This window comes from Giraffa tippelskirchi, chromosome 4, assembly GCF_054371585.1.
Source record: "Giraffa tippelskirchi isolate mGirTip1 chromosome 4, T2T-mGirTip1v1.2.pri, whole genome shotgun sequence".
Lineage (NCBI taxonomy): Eukaryota > Metazoa > Chordata > Mammalia > Artiodactyla > Giraffidae > Giraffa > Giraffa tippelskirchi.
Window position 1 is genome coordinate 24,699,424 of NC_137278.1, and position 23,441 is coordinate 24,722,864.

General features: G+C 48.8%; 1 protein-coding gene across 1 annotated transcript in view; it reads left to right on the forward strand.

Moving 5' to 3' along the window:
• Positions 1-23,441, forward strand: part of VSNL1 (visinin like 1) — a 118,249-nt gene that overhangs the window by 91,070 nt on the left and 3,738 nt on the right. The window contains exon 3 of the mRNA XM_081591214.1: positions 22,038-22,253. Coding sequence (XP_081447340.1) covers positions 22,038-22,253 — 216 coding nt within the window. The remainder of the gene's footprint in view (positions 1-22,037; positions 22,254-23,441) is intronic.

Genomic DNA, 23,441 nt, shown 5'->3' on the forward strand with positions numbered 1-23,441 from the left:
GTTTGATCCATGGGTTGGGAAGATCCCCTGGAGGAGGAAATGGCAACTCACTCTAGTATTCTTGCCTGGGAAATCCCACAGACAGAGGAGCCTGGTAGGTTACAGTCCATGGGTTCACGATGAGTTGGACACAACTGAGCACGCATGCATAGCATATAGATCAATTTTATGAATAAAAAAAAATTCACTAAGGTTTTGATGACCCTGATGTTTTAAACAATTATCCAAGGGTTAAGGAGCTTCCCTGGTGACTCAGTGGTAAACAATCCACCTGCCAGTGCAGGAGCCGCAGGAGACACAGGTTTGATCCCTAGGTCAGGAAGATCCCTGGGAGAAGGAAATGGCAACTCCCTCCAGCATTCTTGTCTGGGAAAACCCGTGGACAGAGGAGCCTGGCAGGCAACAGTCCATGCGGTCACCAAAGAGTCAGACACAACTTAGCAACGGAGCATGCCAAGAATTAAGACTTGATTAAAGAAATTACAAAACATATTGACCATGAAAGAGAGGGTCATACGTTTAAAGCCAGTGGCATGAAAAGATTTTCATGGCATATCACTAAATAAATAAACCTTGTTAGAAAGTGCAGATATACTTGTGTGTGTAGGTGCTGTGTGTGCAGAACTGTACACAGGCATATACATAAGCAATGGCTAGAATAAAGAAAAGGCTTTCTGTGTGCCTGATTCACTTCCATATCTCCAACACATGAAACGTTGTAGTGTTCAATAAATAGTTGCTGAATCAGTGAATGAGTGAACTATTCCTAACGGCTCTCTCTAAGCGGCAGAATTTTGGATAGTTAGTCCTTAATGACTGTGTTTTAATTTTTTTCTTTATAAAGGTGTTTTATCTTTATGTTCAGTTCAGTCACTCAGTCGTATCCAACTCTTTGCAACCCCATGGACTGCAGCATGCCGGGCTTTTATCTTTATAGTCAGAAAAACTGCTATTTTCATTAAATGAAAATAGAAATGCTTCTTTAAAATCAACAACAAATCTCCTTCAGTTAGACATGGAGCAGATCACTCTATGGAGAAGAATTCTAAAAGAAATGTGGAACGGAGCATGTGAAAAATTTCTCTTGGCTCACTTCATATAGGAGAAGGCAATGGCACCCCACTCCAGTACTATTGCCTGGAGGATCATGGATGGAGGAGCCTGGTGGGCTGCAGTCCCTGGGGTCGCTAAGAGTTGGACATGACTGAATGATTTCACTTTCACTTTTCACTTTCATGCATTGGAGAAGGAAACGGCAACCCACTCCAGTGTTCTTGCCTGGAGAATCCCAGGGGCGGGGAAGCCTGGTGGGCTGCCGTCTATGGGGTCGCACAGAGTCGGACACGACTGAAGTGACTTAGCAGCAGAAGCACTTCATATAAAGTTATAGCAGAACTGTATACAACAAATCTGGTGGAGGGCTTCACCCATTAAATTGATAAAGAACTAGAGACTGAATACCCACTGTGTTGCAGGCGCTAGAGATACGTAAATAGGTCAAGCACAGTCCTCTCTCGAGGACCTCATAGTAGAGTTGGAGGCAGGCATATAACAGGTCAGGACAGTGATGAGTGGTGAGTGTCCTGTACACAGTGATACAGGCTGGGCTCCATCACTCCTCCGAGGGGAAGCTTAGGAGGGGAGAGTATGGGCTCTGGGCTTGAAAGGGAAGGACGATATGGGAAGACAGCTCAGAGGAGGTGACCCTTGAGATGAGTGGCATAGGCCTAATGGGAAGTAGCCAGGAGTGAGAGAGAAAAAGGATATTCCTTGCAGAGAGAGAGAGAAGTTTGAAAGAACACTTTGGGAGGATTTCCATTGGGTCATACAGGCATGGAGCGCCCAAGGAGTGGCCTGGGAAATGAGACCAGGAAGATGGCTAGACCCAGGTCCCAAAGGGTGACTTTGTTTCTGGGGCTGTGGGATCTTGTGGTGGTGAGGACATCAAAGAGCTTTCAGTAGAGACGTGAAAGGGTTAGATTTGCTTATGTACTAGTTCATTCCAACAGCAGTGTGGAGGCGAGACCGGGGTCTTCCCATGGATGTGAGACCAGAACAGCGGCTCAGGACCACATGTTCAGAAGGGCCTACACTTGCTTTAATGTTCCGTCACCATCTCGAAATCCTTAATCACTGTTGAACAAGGGACTCGCATTTTCGTTTTGCTCATGAGTGCATACTCAGTTGCTCAGTCATGTCTGATTCTCTGAGACCCCATGGACTGTAGCCCACCAGATTCCTCTGTCCATGGGATTTCCCAGACAAGAAAACTAGAGTGGGTTGCCATTTCCTCCTTCCTGACCCAGGGATTGAACCCGCATCTCCTGTGTGTCTCCTGTATTGCAGGCAGTTTCTTTACTGGGCCCCACAAATTATGTATAAGGTCTTACCAAGACTAGAGAAAGGCTTCGTGTTTCAGTGGACCAGAGTAGGAGGCCATCCTGGCTTCTGTCTCTCCCTCTCTCGACCATTGTATTTAAAGGTCCTTCTCAACACATTTATAAGACAGGAGTGACAAATCAGGGGGCTATGAGTGGCCTTACCCAGGCCCATGAAGATGCCCTGCAATGCAGAGGTAAGAAACCTGAGTCCAAGCCTCATTGACTGTGGCCCCCTTCTCCTGTCCTGCCATCCTCATTTCTCCTCTCTGTGGAAATTGGATCAGCCCAGCAAGAATGGGCTCCCAAATCACTGCAGATGGTGACTGTAGCCATGAAATCAAAAGATGCTTGCTCCTTGGAAGAAAAGCTACGACCAACCTAGACAGCATAGTAAAAGCAGAAACATTACTTTGCCAACAAAAGTCTGTGTAGTCAAAGCAGTGGTTTTTCCAGTAATCTCGTATGGATGTGAGAGTTGGACCATAAAGAAAGCTAAGCACAGAAGAATTGATGCTTTTGAACTGTGGTGTTGGAGAAGACTCTTGAGAGTCCCTTGGACTGCAAGGAGATCCAACCAGTCCATCCTAAAGGAAATCAGTCCTGAATATTCATTGGAAGGACTGATGCTGAAGCTGAAACTCCAATACTTTGACTCATTGGAAAAGACCCTGATGCTGGGGAAGATTGAAGACAGGAGGAGAAGGGGACGACAGAGGATGAGATGGTTGGATGGCATCAGCGACTCAATGGACATGAGTTTGAGTAAACCCTGGGAGTTGGTGATGGACAGGGAAGCCTGGCGTGCTGCAGTCCATGGAGTCACAAAGAGTCGGACACAACTGAGCGACTGAACTGAACTGACAGCAAGAATAAGGTTCACAGTAGGCACTGAAAGAGAGGGGGAAGAGAGGTATTTTTGTGTATTCTTTTTTCCTCCCTGAGGAGCACAGCTATGAAAGAAGAAAAAATGGTTACCTTCCTGCTTTTGTCATTTAGCTGCACCCGCCCCACCCCCATCCCCTCCTGCCCCCTGCCCCCTGCGTTCCTGCCGCACCCATGCTGTGTTGCAGTCCTGCTGCAGGGAACTGGTCCCAAAGCTAGTGCTGGCTGCCAGCTGGACCTGAGTGGGTGGGAAGCTTACTGCTACCCATCCCCAGCTCCTTGAAACACACACACAAACACACACACACACACACACACACACACTCATGCGCATGGCTCTGGGCACATCAGGGTTTGTTTTTTGTCACCGTGAGGGTTCCTTCCACACATCTCAGCATGCACCAGCTGCTTAGCAACACACCCTTGGGCCGAACTGGGAATTAAATGGTTCTCTAGCTGCTGTAACCGCAGGTGCCCCATGGGAGAAGAAGGGTTCCTGGGAGGGACTCGAGCTGAGGACAAGGCTTTGAGGACACCAGGAGGACAGCAGAGACAGGACAACTGAGGCACTGGTGCTGAGCCGGGACTCTCAGGGACCTGCTGGGAATGATGGTCCAGAAAATAGAATCCCGACAGAAAGCCATGGGCAGTGGGGAAGCAGCCCAGATGCTGATAACAGGTGGCAAGCAAAATACACAAATTCATAAATATATGCTGATGGGATTTGCCTTGCCAGGATGACCTGGGTTCAGGTCATTAGTCTTCCACACTGGTTAGTGGTTCTTGCCTTTGGTGCCTGAGTGTCTGCTCAGTCATGTCCAACTCTTGTGACCCCATGGACTCCATTCCATGGCTCCTCTGTCCATGGAGTTTTCCAAGCAAAAATACTGGAGTGGGATGCCATTTCTTCCTGCAAAGGATCTTCCCTACCCAGGGGTTGAAGCTGCATCTTCTGCATTGGCAGATGGATTCTTTACCATTGCACCACCTGGAAAGCTCTTGCCTTTTGTGCTTAAAGTCAAAATTATCTCCCCTAAGAGTCCTGCCTCTGGTATAGCAGCGGGGGGAAAAGGGCCCCCAGGCTCCGCAGGTAGCTTTCCCAGGTTCATACCTCCACTCTGTCATTTACTGTGTGACCTTAAGAAAATTGCTTAACCTCTCTGTGCCTCAGATTTCTCATCTGTGGGCACTACCTCATAGGACCGTTGTGAGAATTAAGTTGAAGCAGGTCATTGTTCAGTCATTCAGGGGTGTCTGACTCTTTGTGACCCCGTGGACTGCAGAATACCAGGCTTCCCTGTCCTTCGCTGTCTCCCAGTTTGCTCACACTCACGTCCATTGAGTCGGTGATGCCATCCAGCCATCTCATCTTTGGTCACCCCTGCTTTCAATCTTTCCCAACACCAGGGTCTTTTCCAATGAGTCAGCTCTTCACAGGTAAAAGGACCTAAACTGAGGTCCAGCTCACAGAGGTGGATCAACCTGGGGTCAATTACACTTCTCTGGGATAAAAATGATTTGTGGTCAGAGATGGCACAAACTGTAATGTAGACTCTGAAACACAGGCATGCATGATCCCAAGGGCAGGAGGAAGAGGTGTAAGCTACCTCTTATTTATTTTTTTTCTTTAGTGTCTTCCATGTATCTGACACGGTCCAAAATGCTTTACATAAGCTGGTGCATTAACCACTCCTGGGATTGGTCTTTTCACACCTGAAACTGAGGCTCAGAACAAAGTGCCCTCCTCAAGGTCACACAACCACTTCAGAGGTGGACTGGGGTTTGATGTGGTCACTGTGGCTTCAGAGCTCCACTCTGAGGGATTCTGACAGCGGTGCTGTCTCCCCTGTTACTTCTCAGAGAAGAAAAACAAACACTGGTCTCTCTCAGAGGGTCAGGATTTGTTGCTGGAGACAGCGCCTCCCCAGAATAACAGCTTAAAACACTGTGCAAATCCAGTGGCTTTACACCATGGCACTCTTTGTACGTGCACCCAGAATGCGGAAATACCAGCCAGGGTTTTGAGGAAATGGGAGATGTGACCAAGGTGAGAAGGCATTAGACACTGGATCTGGAATAAAGCGCCACACATCAGCAAGAGGCCCAGACCAGCTGGCCGAGAAGCCTGGGGTGTCCGAGGGTGGGAAGGAAAAACTGACTGGGCTTAAGAGGGCACAACTTTCCTGATTAACACACACACCCCTGCTTCCCTGACCAAGTGGACGCTTCTGCTATAACATATATGTTGTCCCAAAGTTCATTTAAAGCTGCTGCTGCTGTTGCTAAGTCGCTTCAGTCGTGTCCGACTCTGCGCAACCCCGTAGATGGCAGCCCGCCAGGCTCCCCTGTCCCTGGGATTCTCCAGGCAAGAGTACTGGAGTGGGGTGCCATTGCCTTCTCCTCATTTAAAGCGGTAGCCAATATTTCTAGAATCTAGGCAATTAAAACACATTCTAGGTCTTCCCTGGTGACTAAGTGGTAAAGAATCTGCCTGCCAATGGAGGAGACACAGGTTTGATCCCTGGGTTGGGAAGTTTCCCTAGAGGAGGAAATGGCAACCTGCTGTGGTATTCCCCCCTGGAGAATTCCATGGATAGAGGAGTCTGGGGGACTGCAGTGCGTAGAGCTGCAAAGAGCTGGACGTGACTGAGCAACTAAACAACAACAACCACCATTTATAAGCAGAGAAGCTGAGCCACTGAAAGCAGAAATGATTCTGATGGTCCACGATCATCTGTAGACCCTCCGCCTGGCCCCCAGCCCCCATTCCCACGCCCTCTCCTAAGGCTGCTGGTGGGTGTTTTTCACCGCCTCCTGCCTCGCGTGGACTCCCCTCCCCTCCCCTAGGGGAAGGCCTGCAAGGCTCTCCTCGGGAGGTTCTGCATCTTTATTCATGAGCCTGGGGGGCGGGGAGCCGGGAGCCTTGGAAAGGCTGCTCTTTGCTTTCCCTGCTGAGAGATAAATATGGAAATGTGAGAGAAGAGCTTCCCTGTCAGGAGTCGGAACTGCCACCTCAACTAATGTCTAAGCACCTCGGGCCAGAGGAGGTGGCTTCTGGCTCTTGAAGGCTGAATGGCTCAGTGTCCTCAACCCCAGCTCAGCGCCCCCTCCAGCCTTCCCCAAACCCTCAGACAGGATCACCTAGGCAGACTGATGCAGCTGAAGCAGCTCATTCACAGCTGCCAGTGCCATCCCACATCATCATTGCTGCACCCTCCGCCCTCACCCCCTTACCGCCCAACCACCGCCGCCCCCCATCACCCCCCACCGACGCCACTCCAGAGATGCTGAGCAGTTAAGTCAAGAAGGCTTGGCTCTGGCCAAAGCCCACGATCCTATGCAATCTCTGAGCAACCAAGCCCATCAGGAGCTTCAGAAGTTCTGCTGACCTCACCCGCCAGGCTTCTCTGCTTCTCTATCAGACTAGAATGGATGCAGATGGTCTACTGTCGGTACGTGGTGAGAGGGAGAGGCAGAATTGGGATTTTGCCCTTTCTGGTGTCTGTGTTCCTACGTGTTAGATCAGAGGCAAGTAGCTTGGTAAGAGTGTAGCCCCTAGAGTGAAACGAGTTCAATTCTGCCAATAACTAGGTGTGTGATCTTGGGCAAAGTAACATAATACCCCTTGTGCCTCCGCTGACTCGTCTCTGTAATGGGCTGGGAGTGGTACCTCTGTCAGAGGGTTGTTAGAGGATTCCACGGGGAAACACTGGCAGTGTGCTGAAGCATGCCTGGCACGTTGGAAGTGCTATAAAAGTGTTGTTAATTAATCAGCATCTTTTGTCAAGTATAATGTTGTCAATTATGCAGATTTAGAATTACAGGGATTGATAGACCCTCTCGGGATGGTGGAGAATCAACCCCCTCATTCTACACGAGAGGAAACAGGCCCAGCTGCCCAGACCCTTCCCCGACATCAAGAAGTGTCACCTTCAGAACTTGGACTCCGCCCCTTGTCTGCCCTGGGGTCATGCCCTGCAGGAGATAGTTAGAGAGTAAAACCTCTGCGGTCTGGCACCCCGGAAGCCCAGTGGCTCCTGCCCTTTGTCCTCATCAGGGTGGGAGGATTCTATCGTGGCCCCCTATTGGCAGACTCTTCAGAGATTTCCTCTGCACCCTGAGATCTAATCTCTAAATAGATCCTTCTAGACAACCGAGTCAAGAATCAGATGGCTTTTGCTGGGGGTTACTCCCCATGGAGAGGAGGATAAAGGAGTCTGGGTTTTGGAGGAGAAGTTGCAGAGGCAGGCTCTGTCCCAGGGAGGTCTGTCCAAGGCTGGCTCTGCAGCAGGATGAGAAGTGATGAGGGTCTGACGCCCCGGCTTGGCTGCTCTCCTGTGTGGGTTTTATGTTCCTGCTCTTTGTAACCTTGAGTCCTGACTCTTGGTGCCTCTTTTGTCTGTGTTAGTCACTCAGTCGTGTCCCACACTTTGCGATTTCATGGACAGTAGCCCACCAGGCTCCTCTGTCCATGGAGTTCTCCAGGCAAGAATACTGGAGTGGGTTGCCATTCCCTTCTCCAGGGGATCTTCCTAACCCTGGGATCAAACCTGGATCTGCTGCATTGCAAACAGATTTTTTTACCAACTGAGCCACCAGCCCAGTTCCTCTTTTGGCCCTTCTCAAATAAAGCCTTCTCCTCCCCACAGCAGGTTCTGGATTCTGGGTTGTTGTAAAAAGGAACCCCTCCCAGAATCAGCAGTCCAGCAAGATCTGGCAATAGAGATCTGGGGTTTTTCTGTAGCAGCAGGAATCTACTGCTATAGTCTGTTCTGGTTTTTTCATTCTTTCGCTCCGGTGCTGGGTTGGGAAGGTGGGATATATTGCTGCCCTGGGGGGCGAGGGAGAGCCTACACTTCTTAGAATTTCTCCTGTTGCAAGAATTCTTTGCCTCAACTCGAAATCTGGCCACAGTTTATGCTTTTCTGCATCCCTTTCGGCAGTTAGACGAGCACCTGGCAAATCATTGGTGCATTTAGTAGACGATTATTGACTAATCGTTCCATTTTTTCGATTCTAGTGTCCTCCTTAAATCCCAAAGATCCTAGCCCAGCAGCCAATTCTCCCCCTGCCCAGTGTTCATATAAACAAAGACTTTGAAAAAGCTTTAAAACCACTTTGTCGAAGGTCCCACATTTAGGAAACTGCAGAACTGATACTCAATCCCAGACCCATCTGATCCTACCACCATGGCAAACCACCCTTCCTCCTTCATGTGATCTGTTTTTCTTGTTCATTTCTTGCTCTGCAGTCAGACCTTTTTCTTATACCTCTGGTGGCAGAGATGGCATCACATGTGGAGCAATTTGTGGCTCCCCTGGTGGCTCAGATGGTAAAGAATCTGCCTGCAATGCAGGAGAAACTGGGTTCAATCCCTGAGTCAGGAAGGTCTCCTGGAAAAGGGAATGGCAATGCACTCCAGTATTCTTGCCTGGAGAATCCCATGGACAGAGAATCCTGGCGGACTACAGTCCATGGGGTCGAAAAAGAGTCAGACATAGCTCAGCAACTAATGCTTTCACTTTCACTGGAACAATTTAGGTAAAAGTTATGGATATGTCAGCAATGATGGACACTAAAAAATCGAGGGAAACATTTTAGAGTTGGGAGGGAGACTTCTCTTTCCAGGGAAGGGAGGACACAGCTACTGAGGTGGTGGCCCTGTATATGTTCATTTCTTACAAATGAGTTCAACTGCTACAGACAGAACTCCCCATCTCAGGCAATCATTGTGGTCCCTGTCTCCAGCTGTGCTGTACAGCTCTCTCTTCAGAGTTGCAGCCTTGGTGGCCTATGACATTATATTAATAGAAGGTTTTAATTGAGATGCAGCCAGGCTGAGCATTCTCATCATGGACACCATGACGTTATGAAATGAGTTGGACCTGGGGTGAAATGCTCATCGGTCTTGAAGAGACTACTTTATTCTAGGAGGAGTTCAGGAGGTGAAATAAATAAGCACTGCAGACCCACTGCAAAATCTGTTGCTCTACCCACTTCAGCTGGAATAATTGAAGAGACTGTGAGACGAGGGATCCTTTTCCAGTTTTCCCCTACACGACCAGCTTTTCACTAAGCATCTTCAAAGAGCTTCACCCCTTCCTTAGTTTCAAAGATGGGTTTCTTTTTAAATTGACAAAATTGTCTTCTTTCTAACATAGCGGACTGACTTTAAATGGAAACATGACAATTTACTGTTGTGTAATTTACTATTGTTGGCCCCCTATTTTGTAATAAATGCTAACAGTAGACTGCTTTATCCTGGTGGTTCAACATTAGTCAACAAGAGAAGTACTGGAGGAAACCCCTTGTCTCAAATCAAGATGTCATTGAACCAATTTGTAATGTGAATTGGGTATTTGGGCAGAAGTAGAGAGAGTTTATTTTTTTTTTATTTTTTTGAGAGAGAGAGTTTATTTTTGAAGTCTGAGTAACCAGTGAGTGGGCTTCTCAGGTGGCTCAGTGGTAGAGAATCTGCCTGCCAACACTGGAGACCCAGGTTTGATCCCTGGATTGTGAAGATCCCCTGGAGAAGGAAATGGCAATCCACTCCAGTATTCTTGCCTAGGAAATCCTATGAACAGAGGAGCCTGCAGGGCTACAGTGCCTTGGGTCACAAAAAAGCCAGACACGACTTAGTGACTAAACAGCAACAATAGATATGTTCACCCTTCAAAGTCTGATCCTGTAATTAGGCTATACCAACAAAAGGGGCCACACTCACTGGAAAAGACCCTGATGCTGGGAAAGATTAATGGCAGGAGAAAGGGCGACAGGGGTTGAGATGATTGGATGGCATCACTGACTTAGTGGACATGAGTTTGAGCCAACTCTGGAAGATGGTGAAGGACCGGGAGGCCTGGCGTGCTGCAGTCCATGGGGTCACAGAGTCAGACACGACCGAGCAACGAGAAAACAGCCACCCAAGGGGGCAGTAAATTAACAAGTCCAAATTCACGAAAGTTATCACCCATTTGCCAAAATCATTTTCTTTTCTCCTTTTTCTTTTTTAAGGATTTCACTTCTAGCATCAGAAAAAAATAAATAAAATGTGATAGCTAAAAGCAATTTTGAAGCTTACCTGATTTATGCCGTCATTTTATATCCAAAGTGGCTTGAGTTTAGTCACAAGTAGATACCCTGTCACAACCCAGCATCAGCTCCTCCACAGCGAGTTGCTTCCTTTATCCACTCTAAGCATTTATAAAGCATTTATCAAGCATCTGCAGGATAACAGATCCTAATCTAAAACCAGTGAAGATGCAATTAAGAGCAAAGCATAGTATTTCCTTTAACGAAGAGGTGATTCTGGCTTTACTTGTGGTGAGAATTCTCAAATGAGGGAGACCTGAACATTAGTCAGGCTTTCTGCTGCCTGTTCTGTTTTCTATAAGAAGGTCAGAGAACTTCCCTGGGCCTCATGACCTTCTTGGGGCGATATGCCTATGGAGGGACCTGGTCGAGGACATAAATGAAAATTGCTTCCGTGACCCAAGGGGCAAAACCCCTTCTCTAGGAATTTAATTCAGGACTAATTTTCTTCTCAAATAGATGTAGCTCAAGAACCATGAGCTAATAGTGGTTGTCTCATAATAAAACCTGGAGTCCTGAGGGACCCATAATGTAAAAAATGGATATCGTCACCTAGAGGACAAGTGAAGAGGCAGCTCTGAAAAGTGACCTCAGGATCTGGGTGCCCCCCATGGGGGGCAGGGTAGAGGGGCTGTGTCTTTAATCTCTTTCCAGAGAGCCCACATGTGGAAGGCAGCTCACACTTTGGGCTGCATCTACATTTGATTGGTTATGTCTGCCTGAGGGCAGGGACCGGGTCTTATATTTTACTCTTTTTCTTCTTCGCTGCCCCTCACCCTCCCTCCCTCCCACACAGAGCTCAGCATGAAGCCTGGCACCACCCCTGGCTTTTGGGAGTATCTATTGAATGAACATCTTGGCAGAGAACAGTTTGAGGATCCACCATTTCTGATTAAGGGGAAGTATCTCTCTCCTTTTCCCCTGCACATGGCCAGGTACACGTGCTGCTCTGATGAGGATTCAGTCCTCATGAATCATCGGCTGAAGCAGAAACGGGGATGACACGATCTAAGGCCAAGTGGGAGCCTTCTTTAGCAGAGCTGACTTAAGACACCCTTCAGAACACATTTCAGGCCTCCCCTGGTCATTGGGTGGATTTGCTGCTATATCCTCAGGCTTGAAAAAGACCAGCTGTGCTGAGTCATGTGTTCATCTGATACCTCCTGTGTGCCTGGCCCTGTACTAGATGCCAGGGATCACAGTGGTGGGCAAAACCAGGCCACTCCTTGCCTCCATTTAGTTTATGGTCTACTAGGGGAGGGGCTTCCCTGGTGGTTCAGGGGTAAAGAATCCGCCTGTCAATGCAGGAGACGCAGTTTCAGTTTCTGGGTTGGGAAGATCCCCTGGAGAAGGAAATGGCAACCCTCTCCAGTATTCTTGCCTGGGAAATCCCATGAACAGAGGAGCCTGGCGGGCTGCAGTGCGTGGGGTCACAAGAGAATGGGACACGACTTGGCGACTAAACAACCACAACAGCAACTACTAAGGATACGGGCCATAATCAAGCAATGCCATGAACATTTCTTCACTATGATGATAAATGTAACCGAGGGTGGGACTCAGTGATGTGTGTGTGTATAATGAGAGCTTCTGACATTGGCTCGGAGAAGACTGCAAGGTCTGAAGAAGAAACAGGAATTATTAACTGGGTTGGAGCAGAAAAGGAGCATTCCAGACAAAGAGAAAAACATGGCAAAGGCCGCATAGCTGTGGCTGAGAGTTCAGTAAGGTCCCAGGTAGCAGGTAGTGAAAGAATCCCGGATGGCAGAGGAGTGGACCGAAAACTGGACAAAGGTTGGGGGTAATTTTGTTCCTTGTCCTGAGAACAGTTTGATGCTATTGACGGTATGGGAAGTGGACAGGAGAAAACCTGGGTGTGAAAAGTTCCCTCTGGACGTGTGACGGCTTGTGGGCATGATGAGCCTAAAGCCAAAACCAAATACCAAGTGAATCCTCAAGGACACCAGCTTGGCCAGCAGCCCAGGGCATGTGTGTGAGAGAGCCCACCGCTAACCAGCTTCTCACCCAGCTGCCATGTGCAAACATCAGGAGATGGGATGCTTCTGGGCAGCTTTGAGGGGAACATGGAGGGGACCAGGCCTGGCTCCTCACAGCCTCAGACAGTTTCCGCATGTTCTGTCCCCAATACATCTCACAACACTTCTACAACATAGGTATTGATCACTATTGCCCTATTTTGTGGACGAGGAAACTGAGGCTCAGATGACTTCGTCAACATCACAGAATAAGACAGACCTGAGCTGGCATCTCACCTCTGCCTCTCGTGAGCCTGGGGTGGGTCCAGCTTTCTCTCAAGGACCCCACCCCCCTGCAGCCCTGGGGGCAAGATGGAGTATCTGCTCTGAGCTGGGCCACAGTGAGGACCAGGAGGCTGACTGCCATCCTTGGTTGGCCTCTCTCCCTTCACAGCAGTACCTGCCCGGAGCCAGGGGCTATGGTCCCTGCCGACCTGCCCAGGGCCTAGCCCTTCCTGCTGCCTGGAGAGGAGGGGGTGTCCCCTGTAAGGGACAGGTGTTTTCCCCTCTTTGTCCCTAACAGTGGGTACCCACTCCCTGTGAACCTGCTCTGACCTGGACCAGCCTTGATGACAAGGATTGAGGCTCCTGTGAGCACGGTGAGAGGCAGGGGGAGTGCGTGGGGAGGAAGAAGCAGAACCATGGGCCAGATGGGCAGATTCTTTCCAGAACCTGGTGGAGGAGGCGGGTTGCAGCTCCATTTCGGTGCAGAAGGCCAGGCAGACTCAGCAAGCGCAGGAGAGGCAGCATCCACTGAGCAAGCTGGGTTTGATCCCAGGCCCTCTCCCTCCTTAGAGATATAGCCTTATTGTTCAGTCGCTAAGTCACATCCGACTCTTTGCAACCCCATGAACTATAGCACACCAGGCTTCCCTGTCCTTCCCTACCTCCCTAAGTTTGCTCAAACTCTTGTCTATTGAGTCAGCGATGCCATCCAACCATCTCATCCTTTGTCACCCCCTCCTCCTCTTGCCCTCAATCTTTCCCAGCAGCAGGTTCTTTTCCAATGATACAAACTTGAGCCAGTTACTTAATGCAGAGCGATGACCCTCTAGTCCTAAATGTGTTGAAAGACCAGCCGAGGAAGCACATGAGAAGGACCTGCCTAGGACCTCGCTCCCCGATAGGCTCTCATGAGCCACTGCTCTACTGGCAGGACCTGGAGAGGTTGATTTCTGAGCCAGGTCATCCAGGAGAGGCTTCTGGCTAATTCCAGCAGAGGTGAGGGGAGATGACCTCGGAAGCAGAATTGCCATATTTCAGGGGTGCAATAGACAAGACTCTGTCGTACCACTCATCACACGACAGGCCAATAAATCAAGAGAAAAGTTGTTGAGACAAGGAACAGTGACTTTATTTGGAGAGCAGCAGACCCAGAAGATGGTGGACTTGTGTCCCTAAGAACCATCTTGCCCAGTTGGGATGTTAGCTTATTTTATAGAACAAAGAAGGGGAGATGAGAAGGTAAAGTAAAAAAAGGCAATAAGTTGTTGCAAATATTTCCTGGTTCCAGCCAGACTCCAGGGAGGATGTGTTAATTTCTTCTTTCGTGCATCCATTCACAGGTGGGCCTGGTCAGGATGTTTCCTGTGAGCTTAAACAAAGGTATTTTAGCTTAACTCTCAGGCATGGAGGCAGGGTTCCTGAAGGTGGGACATTATGTATACTTTAAGGTGGCTCAGTGGTTAAAAAAAATCTGCCTGCCAATGCAGGAGATGCAGATCTAGATTTGATTCCTGGGTTGGGAGGATCCCCTGGAGAAGGAAATGGCAATCCACTCAAGTATTCTTGCCTAGGAAATCCCATGGGCAGAGGAGACTGGCAGGCTGCAGTCCATGGGATCACGAAGAGTGGGACACGACTTAGCAACTAACAACATTCCTTTAGTGATGAGCTTGTAGCAAAAGCAATAGAATATAAAGGTTAAAGTTAAAAAAATAGACCCAATATGGAGTCAGATTTGTTCTTCCCTACTACCACTCCATCCTTGGGGAGGGGATTCTGTTGGTGGGTTCATAAGCCAGACAATATAGGCTTCTGACATTTGAGAACAAAGGAAAACAGAACTGACCTGAGCAAGGACTTTTCCAAAGGGACTGTGTCTGATGAGAGACTGGATGGCAGGCCTCTCCATGACAGTGAGCCGCAGAGTGGCCCAAGAATACTCTTCTGTTCTTTGATCCCATTGTGAGCGCTATTTCAGGCAGACTAATGGGCAGACATCTATTCTGAGGTCTGAGGGCTGCCCAGCAGCAGCCCGGAGCTGGAGAGGGACCACCCTCCTCAGTATCCTGTGGCCACTCCCCCCGATACAGCAGGTCTGCGATCAGCTGTCACGGTGGGTCAGGGCCTTGCTTGTGAAAACCTCCCCCACCTGAAGGTTGGACAGAGAGCTTCTAGGGGACCCAAATCCTCCATCAAATTGAGGCAGGCCCCAGTGACTCTGAGAGAGAAGGGAGGATTCTCATGGGAAATGTTACGATGTTTTCTTGGAACTCAGTACAACTTCTAGAAGGATGAACTAGACACACGGACAGCAGCTAGGGCTGGAGTGGGGAATGGAAGCACTATGTTTTGATGTCTTTTTTTTTTTTTGATGCAGCCACCTGTGTTGCACTGGGGGTGGTGGGGGTTTGGGGGAACATTGGCATATTCAGTATGAAATATCTGGGGTTCACTCACCATCTCCTAAGGAGACATCCCTTAATATTCACAACTGCATAGATTATTGAAAAGATGGAAATGTGGGGCATCAGCCCACTCTGTAAGGAAGACGGCTGCTGTGGCTTTGGAGTAGGCTGATTAATTTGTGCCAAGTCTCCCTTTGTCCCCCTGGAGAGAGGCAGAGTCCTCGAGCATTTCCTGGTTTTTTTCCTCTTCTGCACATTGGTTAGTTCTGAGTAAGGCTGTGGAGTACAGTGAGATACAGTCTAGATTTGTGTAATCCCCAAAGTTTTGGACTCTGAGACCTTTCTTAAGCTATGATGGAGAGCAGTGAATTGTCACCACCCGCATATTAGGGTAGGGGAAGGGAGCGGCACACTAAATTTTCATGAAGTTTCAAACTCTTAAGATCATTCCCATCACTTTCGCTTGTGGCTCTATGCACTTGTGTTGTACTTACTCGCTCAGTCGTGTCCGACTCTTTGCAACCATATGGACTGTAGCCCGCCAGGCTCCTCTGTCCATGGGATTCTCCACTGGAGTGGGTTGCCATGCACTCCTCTAGGGGATCTTTCAAACCCAAGTCTCCCGCATTGCAGGTGGATTCTTTACCAGCTGAGCCACTAGGGAAGCCCAAGAATATTGGAGTGGATAGCCTATCCCTTCTCCAGGGGATCTTCCCGACCCAGGAACTGAACCAGGGTCTCCTAGATTGCAGGCGGATTCTTTACCAGCTGAGCTACCATATCATAGTGCAATTTTATCTTATGTAGTTGTATGTCTAGGTCTCCTACGATTATAAATATGTATTTTTTCTACTTTGGCCACCACCCAACACAGTACTTGACATGTAGTAACTGCTCAGTAAATGTTTGTTGCATTAAAGAATGAATGAATCATGAAAAATATCCCTCAGGAGCGTTCTAGTGATTTTCATGTAGTACATACTTCCTGCCAGGAGATGGCGACAAATACACAGTATTAGCAGGATGAAAGCTAAGAATCACAGTGCAACAAATTCGTTTGTTTCATCAGATATGTGGATTTAGCTTTATTTCTTCAGCTAATACTTGGTTAGGGCTTCCCAGGTGGCTCAGCGGTAAAGAATCCACCTGCCAATGAAGGAGATGCAAGAGATGCGGGGTCAATACCTGGGTTGGGAAGATCCCCTGGAGAAGGAAATGGCAACCCACTCCAGTATTCTTGCCTGGGAAATCCCTTGGACACAGGTGCCTGGCGGGCTACGTCCATGAGGTCACAAAGGGTCACAAAGACTTGAACACGACTGAGAGACTGAACACAGACACATAATACTTGATTAAGAGAAACAGAAAGATGTAGCAGAAATGACCTGACAGATACGCGTTCAAATCCTGCCTCTATCATAGCCAGCCAGGCACCATGAGCAAAGGCCTTGACATTTCAAGCTTGTCCACAAGGAGTTTGTGATGGCAGAGTGTTCAGCGTATGATGCAGAGTTTATGATCAGACTGTTCCAGGCGGATCGGGCAGATAAATTTTTTTTTTCCTAATTCTCTGCCTTCTCTTTGTTATACAGTAGTCGGTCCCTCAGCTTCCATGGGAATTGGTTCTAGGACTCAAATACCAAAATCCCCAGATGCTCAGATTCCTTGTATAAACTGGCCTAGTACACTCAGCCCTCCATAACTGTGGGTCCCAGAGAACCCAGTGACAGAGGTGGTGGTCCCACCTTCTGTTACTAGCGCTGAACCCCCAAGTGTTTGAACCAAAGGGCTGTGGGCTACACAGGGGCAAGGATAAAAGAGGGCTGTAGAGAAGACTGCCTCCAGGGCAGCCTCACCCCCAGCCCAAGGAGCCTGGAGGACTAGCCAGCTCAGACGCCCCTCAGAATTAAGCCTAGGGCTCTGCTGGCCTGAACCTGGAGTAGACCCTGCTCCACCCCAAACCCTGATCTTCAAAAAGGAGGCTTTTCCTGGGTATCCTCAGGAGGATAGGCTGCCCCACTGATGCCAAACCCCAAAGGATGCCTCCGGGAAGCACACCACACAGCTTCTGGGGTCAGAAAGATTCCTGGCTGGGAGCCTGGATTTCCATTAAGAAGGCGTTATTAACTGGCCATTTGCAGCTGCTTCCCTGGCTTCCCAGGTGGCTCAGTGGTAAAGAATCTGCCTCCCAATGCAGGGGATGCAGATGTAGATTCGATCCCTGGCTTGGGAAGATCCCCCAGAGGAGGAAATGGCAACCCACTCCAGTGTTCTTCCCTGGGAAATCCCATGGATGGAGGAGCCTGGTGGGCTACAGTCCATGGAGTCTCAAAGAGTCAGGCACAACCTGGTGACTAAACAGTGTAGTCTGTTGTTCAGTCAGACAAAACTAAACAATCTGTTTCTCAGATGAGGTTTGTTTTTTTTTTCACTTTCCTTTTAATGCAAATACAAGATACACTAGATTTAAAATTTTTGACCAAAAGTAGAACTGTGTGTGTATACATGGGCATAAAAGAGACAATGGAAATTAATTGAAGGTTAGCTACATTAGATTATCTAATATAGTTTTTGAAAAATTTTACAACAAAATTTATTTCCTTTTAAACAAGTTGCTATGGGCTGAATGTCTGTGTGTCCCAAATTCATATGTTGAAACTTCATACCCAAAAGGATGGTATTAAAAATGAAGTGCTTAGGTCATGAGGGTGGAAACTTCATGAATAGGATTGAAGAAAGTGAAAGTCTTGCTCAGTTGTGTCCAACTCTTTGCAACTCCATGGACTGTAGCCCACCAGACTCCTCTGTCCATAGAATTCTCCAGGCAAGAATAGTGGAGTGGGTTGCCATTCCCTTCTCCAGGGGATCTTCCCAACGCAGGGATCGAACCCAGGTCTCCTGCATTGTAGGCAGATTTTTTACCATTTGAGCTACCTGGGAAACCCAATGAACAGCATTAGTGCTCTTATGAAAGAAACCTCATAGAGTGTCCTTGCACCTTCCAGAACCTGAGGACACAGCAAACAGTCAGCAGAATGCAACCCAGAGGAAGGCCTTACCAGTACCTGACCATGCTGGCATCTTGATCTTGAACATCTAGCCTCCAGAACTACGAGAAATAAATGTGTGCTGTTTACTAGCTACCCAACCCATGGTAGTTTTTTATAGCAACCTAAGGGCTTTCCAGATGGCACTTGTGGTAAAGAAGCTGCCTGGCAATATAGGAGACATAAGAAACTTGGGATTGACCCCTGGGTCGTGAGGATCCCCTGGAGGAGGGCATGGCAACCCACTCCAGTATTCTTGCCTGAAGAATTCTGTGGACAGAGGAGCCTGGTGGGCTACATACAGTCCATAGGGTTGCAAACAGTCGGACACAACTGAAGTGATTTAGTATGCACGCACAAAGACACAAGTGAAATATATAAAACTATATATATATACATATTAAAATTTTCAACTTCCAAGATTATTATTATATGAAAAGATTTGGATTATTAATAACACAAAAATTATTTCTACATCGATATTTAATGCAGGAGTTGATGCAAAATACATTGAATTTTAAAAATACCCTTCAAGCAATAATACCCTCCAAATACTTGTACTTCTTAGGCAGTGTTTTCCTCCGAGAGAAGTGGATATGAGTTCAAGACCCTGATTTCCTCCTACAGAAATTGAAGGGAGTATGACTTCATTTTTTCTGTTATGACCCATCCAGAGTTGAATTATTTCATCAAAAGAAGGATCATTCCCCTGATTCGAAAAATCTGAAGTACTCGGAAAATGATAGGATGAATTTTCTAAAGGAAACAACCACTCCAGATATCTGAAGACTCTTCATCACACACTCCATTTCTCCAGAGAAAGCAACTTGGCTGAAAAAGTCAGTAAACAGACCTTCAGCAAGGCACATGCAACTTTTATAGCTCAAAATTTACCATCGATTTTTTTTCTGAAGGCCTTCCAGATCTAAATTAATTTTTAATACACTGACCTAAGATGCCCAGCTATTTTCAGATAAAAATATCAGATAGCCCTTAACTTAAAAGGATGTAAGATATAAAATGGGTAAAGCATTGCACCACCAGAAACCTAAAGGGATGGAGAAAAATTATACCCAATGGCCTCATGTCACTGGGTGCAGAAAGGCTGATGGATAAAAATTCCTAAGGAGACCTTGGAATCCACCAAGGGGCTCAGCCTGCTCTGTTTTTAGGTTATTATATTTCTGATATAGGCTCTGCTCAAGACCGCTGAACACAAACTACGCATTAGCAAACAGCACGCCCTTAGAGAAAGAGGAAGACCGCCCAGGCAGAGGGCCCATATGATACTTAGAATAAGAAATAAACACACTTGATCTTAGTCCTCGGTTCCTGGTACAGAAGTTTCTAAGACTCCTGGAATCTCTAGAGTGATCAGTGTCTGCATGCATATTCAGTCGTGTTCAACTCTTTGCGGCCCCATGGACTGTAGCCTGCCAGGCTCCTCTGTCCACGGGATTTTCCTGGGAAGAATACTGGAGTGGGTTGCCATTTCCTTCTTTAGTGTCTATTGTATGTTAATAAGATGAGTAGTGGTTGGGTGCCCGTCGCTTCATGAGTGGGGCAGGACTGGGTGGAGGCTGGTCCCAGAAAGACAAGGGGCAGATTAGAGAACTGGAACTTCCAGCCCCAGTTTAGACCTCCAGTGGAGAGAGGGTGTCTGGAGATTGAGTTCAATCACCAATAGCCAATGATTTAATCAGTCATGCTTCCATAATGAAACTGCCATAAAAACCCCTTAAACTATGGGGTTCCAGGAGCTTCCAGGCTGGTGAAAGCATTCTAAAGGCTGGGAGAGTGGGGCAACCTATACTGGGAGCTCCATGCACCCCTTGGGTTACTCCATGCATCTCCTCCGTCGGGTTGTATCCTTTATAACAAACTGGTGAAGTGAAGTGGAAGTTGCTCAGTTGTGTCCGGCTCTTTGCGACCCCATGGACTATGCAGTCCATGGAATTCTCCAGACCAGAATACTTGAGTGGGTAACCTTTCCTTTCTCTAGGAGATCTTCCCAACCCAGGGATCGAATCCAGGTCTCCCACATTGTGGGCGGATTCTTTACCAGCTGAGCCACCAGGGAAGCCCAAGAATACAGGAGTGGGTAGCGTATCCCTTCTCCAGCAGATCTTCCTGACCCAGGAATCAAACCGGGGTCTCCTGCATTGCAGGCAGATTCTTTACTGACTGAGCTATGAGAGAAGCCCCCAGTAACTCCAGGCCGTTAGGGTCAGAAGTGCATTGACCTGTAGGACACCCAGTTGGGATACAGCCAGTTGGAAAATTGGTTGTTGTGAGGAGAAAAAAATAGAACCCCCCAACTCCTCCCCCCAACATGTGGTGTTATAAGTGTTACAAATAATGAAGAGTTCAGAGTATATGAGGCTCATAGTTGCAGAATGAGTTGTTTGATTAGAAAAGAAGAGATGGTCAAGTTTTTATTTTCCAAGATTAATAAAATGATTCTCACCGTTTCACACCACCAGATTTAGGGATAGCTTCTTACACAACAAGAGCAAGCACCAGATCAGATCCTGGCATCTGGAAGTGGGCGCTACTGAAATACCAATTGAAACCAGCTCTCCCCACCCCCCACTGCGCCCCCCCCCCGCCCCCCAGGAGCGCTTGTCTCGTCCCTGGGCCTCCTGTATCAGCCCCTTACATGAAATGCTTGTCGTTTGTTTCTGGAGGGAGATTTCCTACCATCCGATGTGCTTCTCAGTGTAGGGCAGTGGGCAGCAGGGCCCAGCAGGTCCCAGGTCAGGATGTACAGTGAGAAAGACGACGCAGTCAGAGAGGGCATGATGCCAGCCATCTGTGTGTGATCAGCCTTACCCACTTAGCAAGTGGCAGCACCCACAACAGAATATGAATGCCATGGCATTCTTAAGAATCTGCTTCGGACTTTGTATTTGGTGGACTTCTTCATCCAGAAACACATGTGCACCTTCTCTGGTTTAAAACAGCACGTGGTTTGTTTTTGTTTGGGGATGGGATGAGGTTTATTTGCTAGTTTCCTGTGCTCCACCTGGAGAATGTCCTTTCCTTCTTTTTTTTAATATTTTTACCAGAGTATAGCTGCTTTACAATGTTGTGTTAGTTTCTACTATACAGCAAAGAGAATCAGCCATACATATACGTATATACGTATATGGAGAAATGTCGTTTAGCTTTGCTGGGACAGAAGGTCAGGTATCAGAGCTCCCTGCTGTGTGTGGTGGGCCCAGATGTGTGTTCAGGATCAGGGCCACCGCCACGGTCTCCATGGTCTTCCCACTTTGAGGGTGTGCACCCCCTCCTCCTCCTGTGTCCCTCTCCTGTCCCTGCAGCACCCTGCCGGCTCTGAGAAGACACCTCTTTATGTCTCTCAGAAATAAGCCCAGTCATGTTCTATTTTTAGCGGGTCTTAAGTGCCCTGTAACAGGAAAGTTTCTAGAAAAAGGAGTTGGAGGCTGGCCCAACACCCAGGGGGACCATTGTGGGCTGGGGACCAGGAGCCACTGGCGGGAGGTCAGGGCCACCTTGCTCAGGCCCCATGGGCGGATGATCACACCCAGAGAAATGTGGGAGTTCAGGTCACACTGCCCTGTACAGGAGACAAGTCAGCTGGCTGTCCCTGTCCTAGACCTTGAGGGGGAATGACCAGAAAGGCCACAGAGGAGGAATTCCAGCGGCCCTGATGCAGGTCCCACCAACCTCAAAGCCCAGTGTCTCCAGCCTCACCCACAGGAAAGAGAGAGGAGGCTGGGAGTAAGGACACATGGGGAGACCACTTCCCTGTGCCCATCCTTAGCCTTGAGTGTTGGGCCAAACCTTGTCCACGTGGGCAAGCCTGACCCCCTCGCCCCTCGCCCTCCTCGCTGTCCCGGAGGGCTGGGAGAGCCCAGGGCCAGCGTGTGGCTGTGGCCTTTCACTTCAGGACCTGCGATTCTTCCTCTCCTGATAGGTGACCTTGTGTGTTCTGCTCTGTAGTTCTTCCCATATGGAGATGCCTCCAAGTTTGCCCAGCACGCCTTCCGCACCTTCGACAAGAACGGGGACGGCACCATCGACTTCCGAGAGTTCATCTGCGCGCTGTCCATCACCTCCAGGGGGAGCTTTGAGCAGAAGCTGAACTGGGCTTTCAACATGTACGACCTAGACGGGGACGGCAAGATCACCCGAGTGGAGATGCTGGAGATCATCGAGGTGAGGTCCCCGGGGGTCCTCAGGGCCTGGGCTGCTGCTGGCAGAAAGGCAGACCTTGGGAAGAGGCTCCCTGGGCACAGGGAGCAGGTCCCCTTCTCCCCCACCAGGAGCCCTGGCAGGCCTTGAATCCTCTGTCCTGTCCACTCCCTCCATGATGGATAACGTCTCAGCTCCAAGCTGCTGGGCTCTGACTGTCAACCACATTTCAACCAGCCATGCTTGCACTGTGAGATCTTCCACCAACATAAGCCTAGAGGGTGCAAAGGATGGTATCAGGACCCAGCTTTTCTGCCCTTGGCTTAGCTCTGCCCTGCTGGACGCCACTCTCTTCCTCAAGCCAGCTTCCCCACGGTGCGCACAAGATGCTGCCCGTGGTCCCCAGTTTCCCATCATTCCACGTGGACAAGCATCTTCCTCAGTTGCCTGTGCAAATGTCCCAGGACCCCCTGCCCACTGCTGCAACCTCAGTCTTCAACACCACTTCTTACACAGAGTGTGAGATACCTGGGCCTTGGTTTTCCTGGAACACATAGCCTCACATCAGGGCCTTGATATCCTCTCCCTCTGCCCAGGACCGCCCCCCAGGTCCCCTCATTCCTCTCGGGGCTGCCCCCTCATCTCAACATCTTGGCAGGCCTTCCTCCCTGAACTCACATCCCCCTACCCCTGGGCCATCTAATCCCTTACCAACAGTTTTTTTTTTTTTGTCACAGATTTTATCACTGCCCTAAGTAACGCGATACAATAGAACAGAAGCTACATGTAAAGAGAGGGCCATACTCTCTCACTGCTGTATCCCTCCAGCCTAAAACAGTCCGGGAGCCTGCCGGCGCTCACCCGCTGATGAATGAGTCAGTGCCTCTTCACTCACTGACTGTCTTAGCTTGTGTGTCCACCCCTGCACCGACAAGGTGATCCAAGGAGGGAAGTGCATAACTGTCACAGGCAGGACCAAGTGTCTCATCCTGGAGCTGGGGCAAGGTCCTGCCCAGACCACAGGGCTGAGATTCGGGGGGGAGCAGGAGGGGCAGATCCCCAAAGCAAAGATGGCAACAAACAGTAGCCAAAACCCAAGTGACCAAAAACACAGATGCCCACTATGCTATGCTGACTCTCCTCCCTCTGGGGCCACTCCCCAGCATAGTCAGCTCTGGCCTCTGGAGCCCTGCCTTCCACTTACCCCACCCG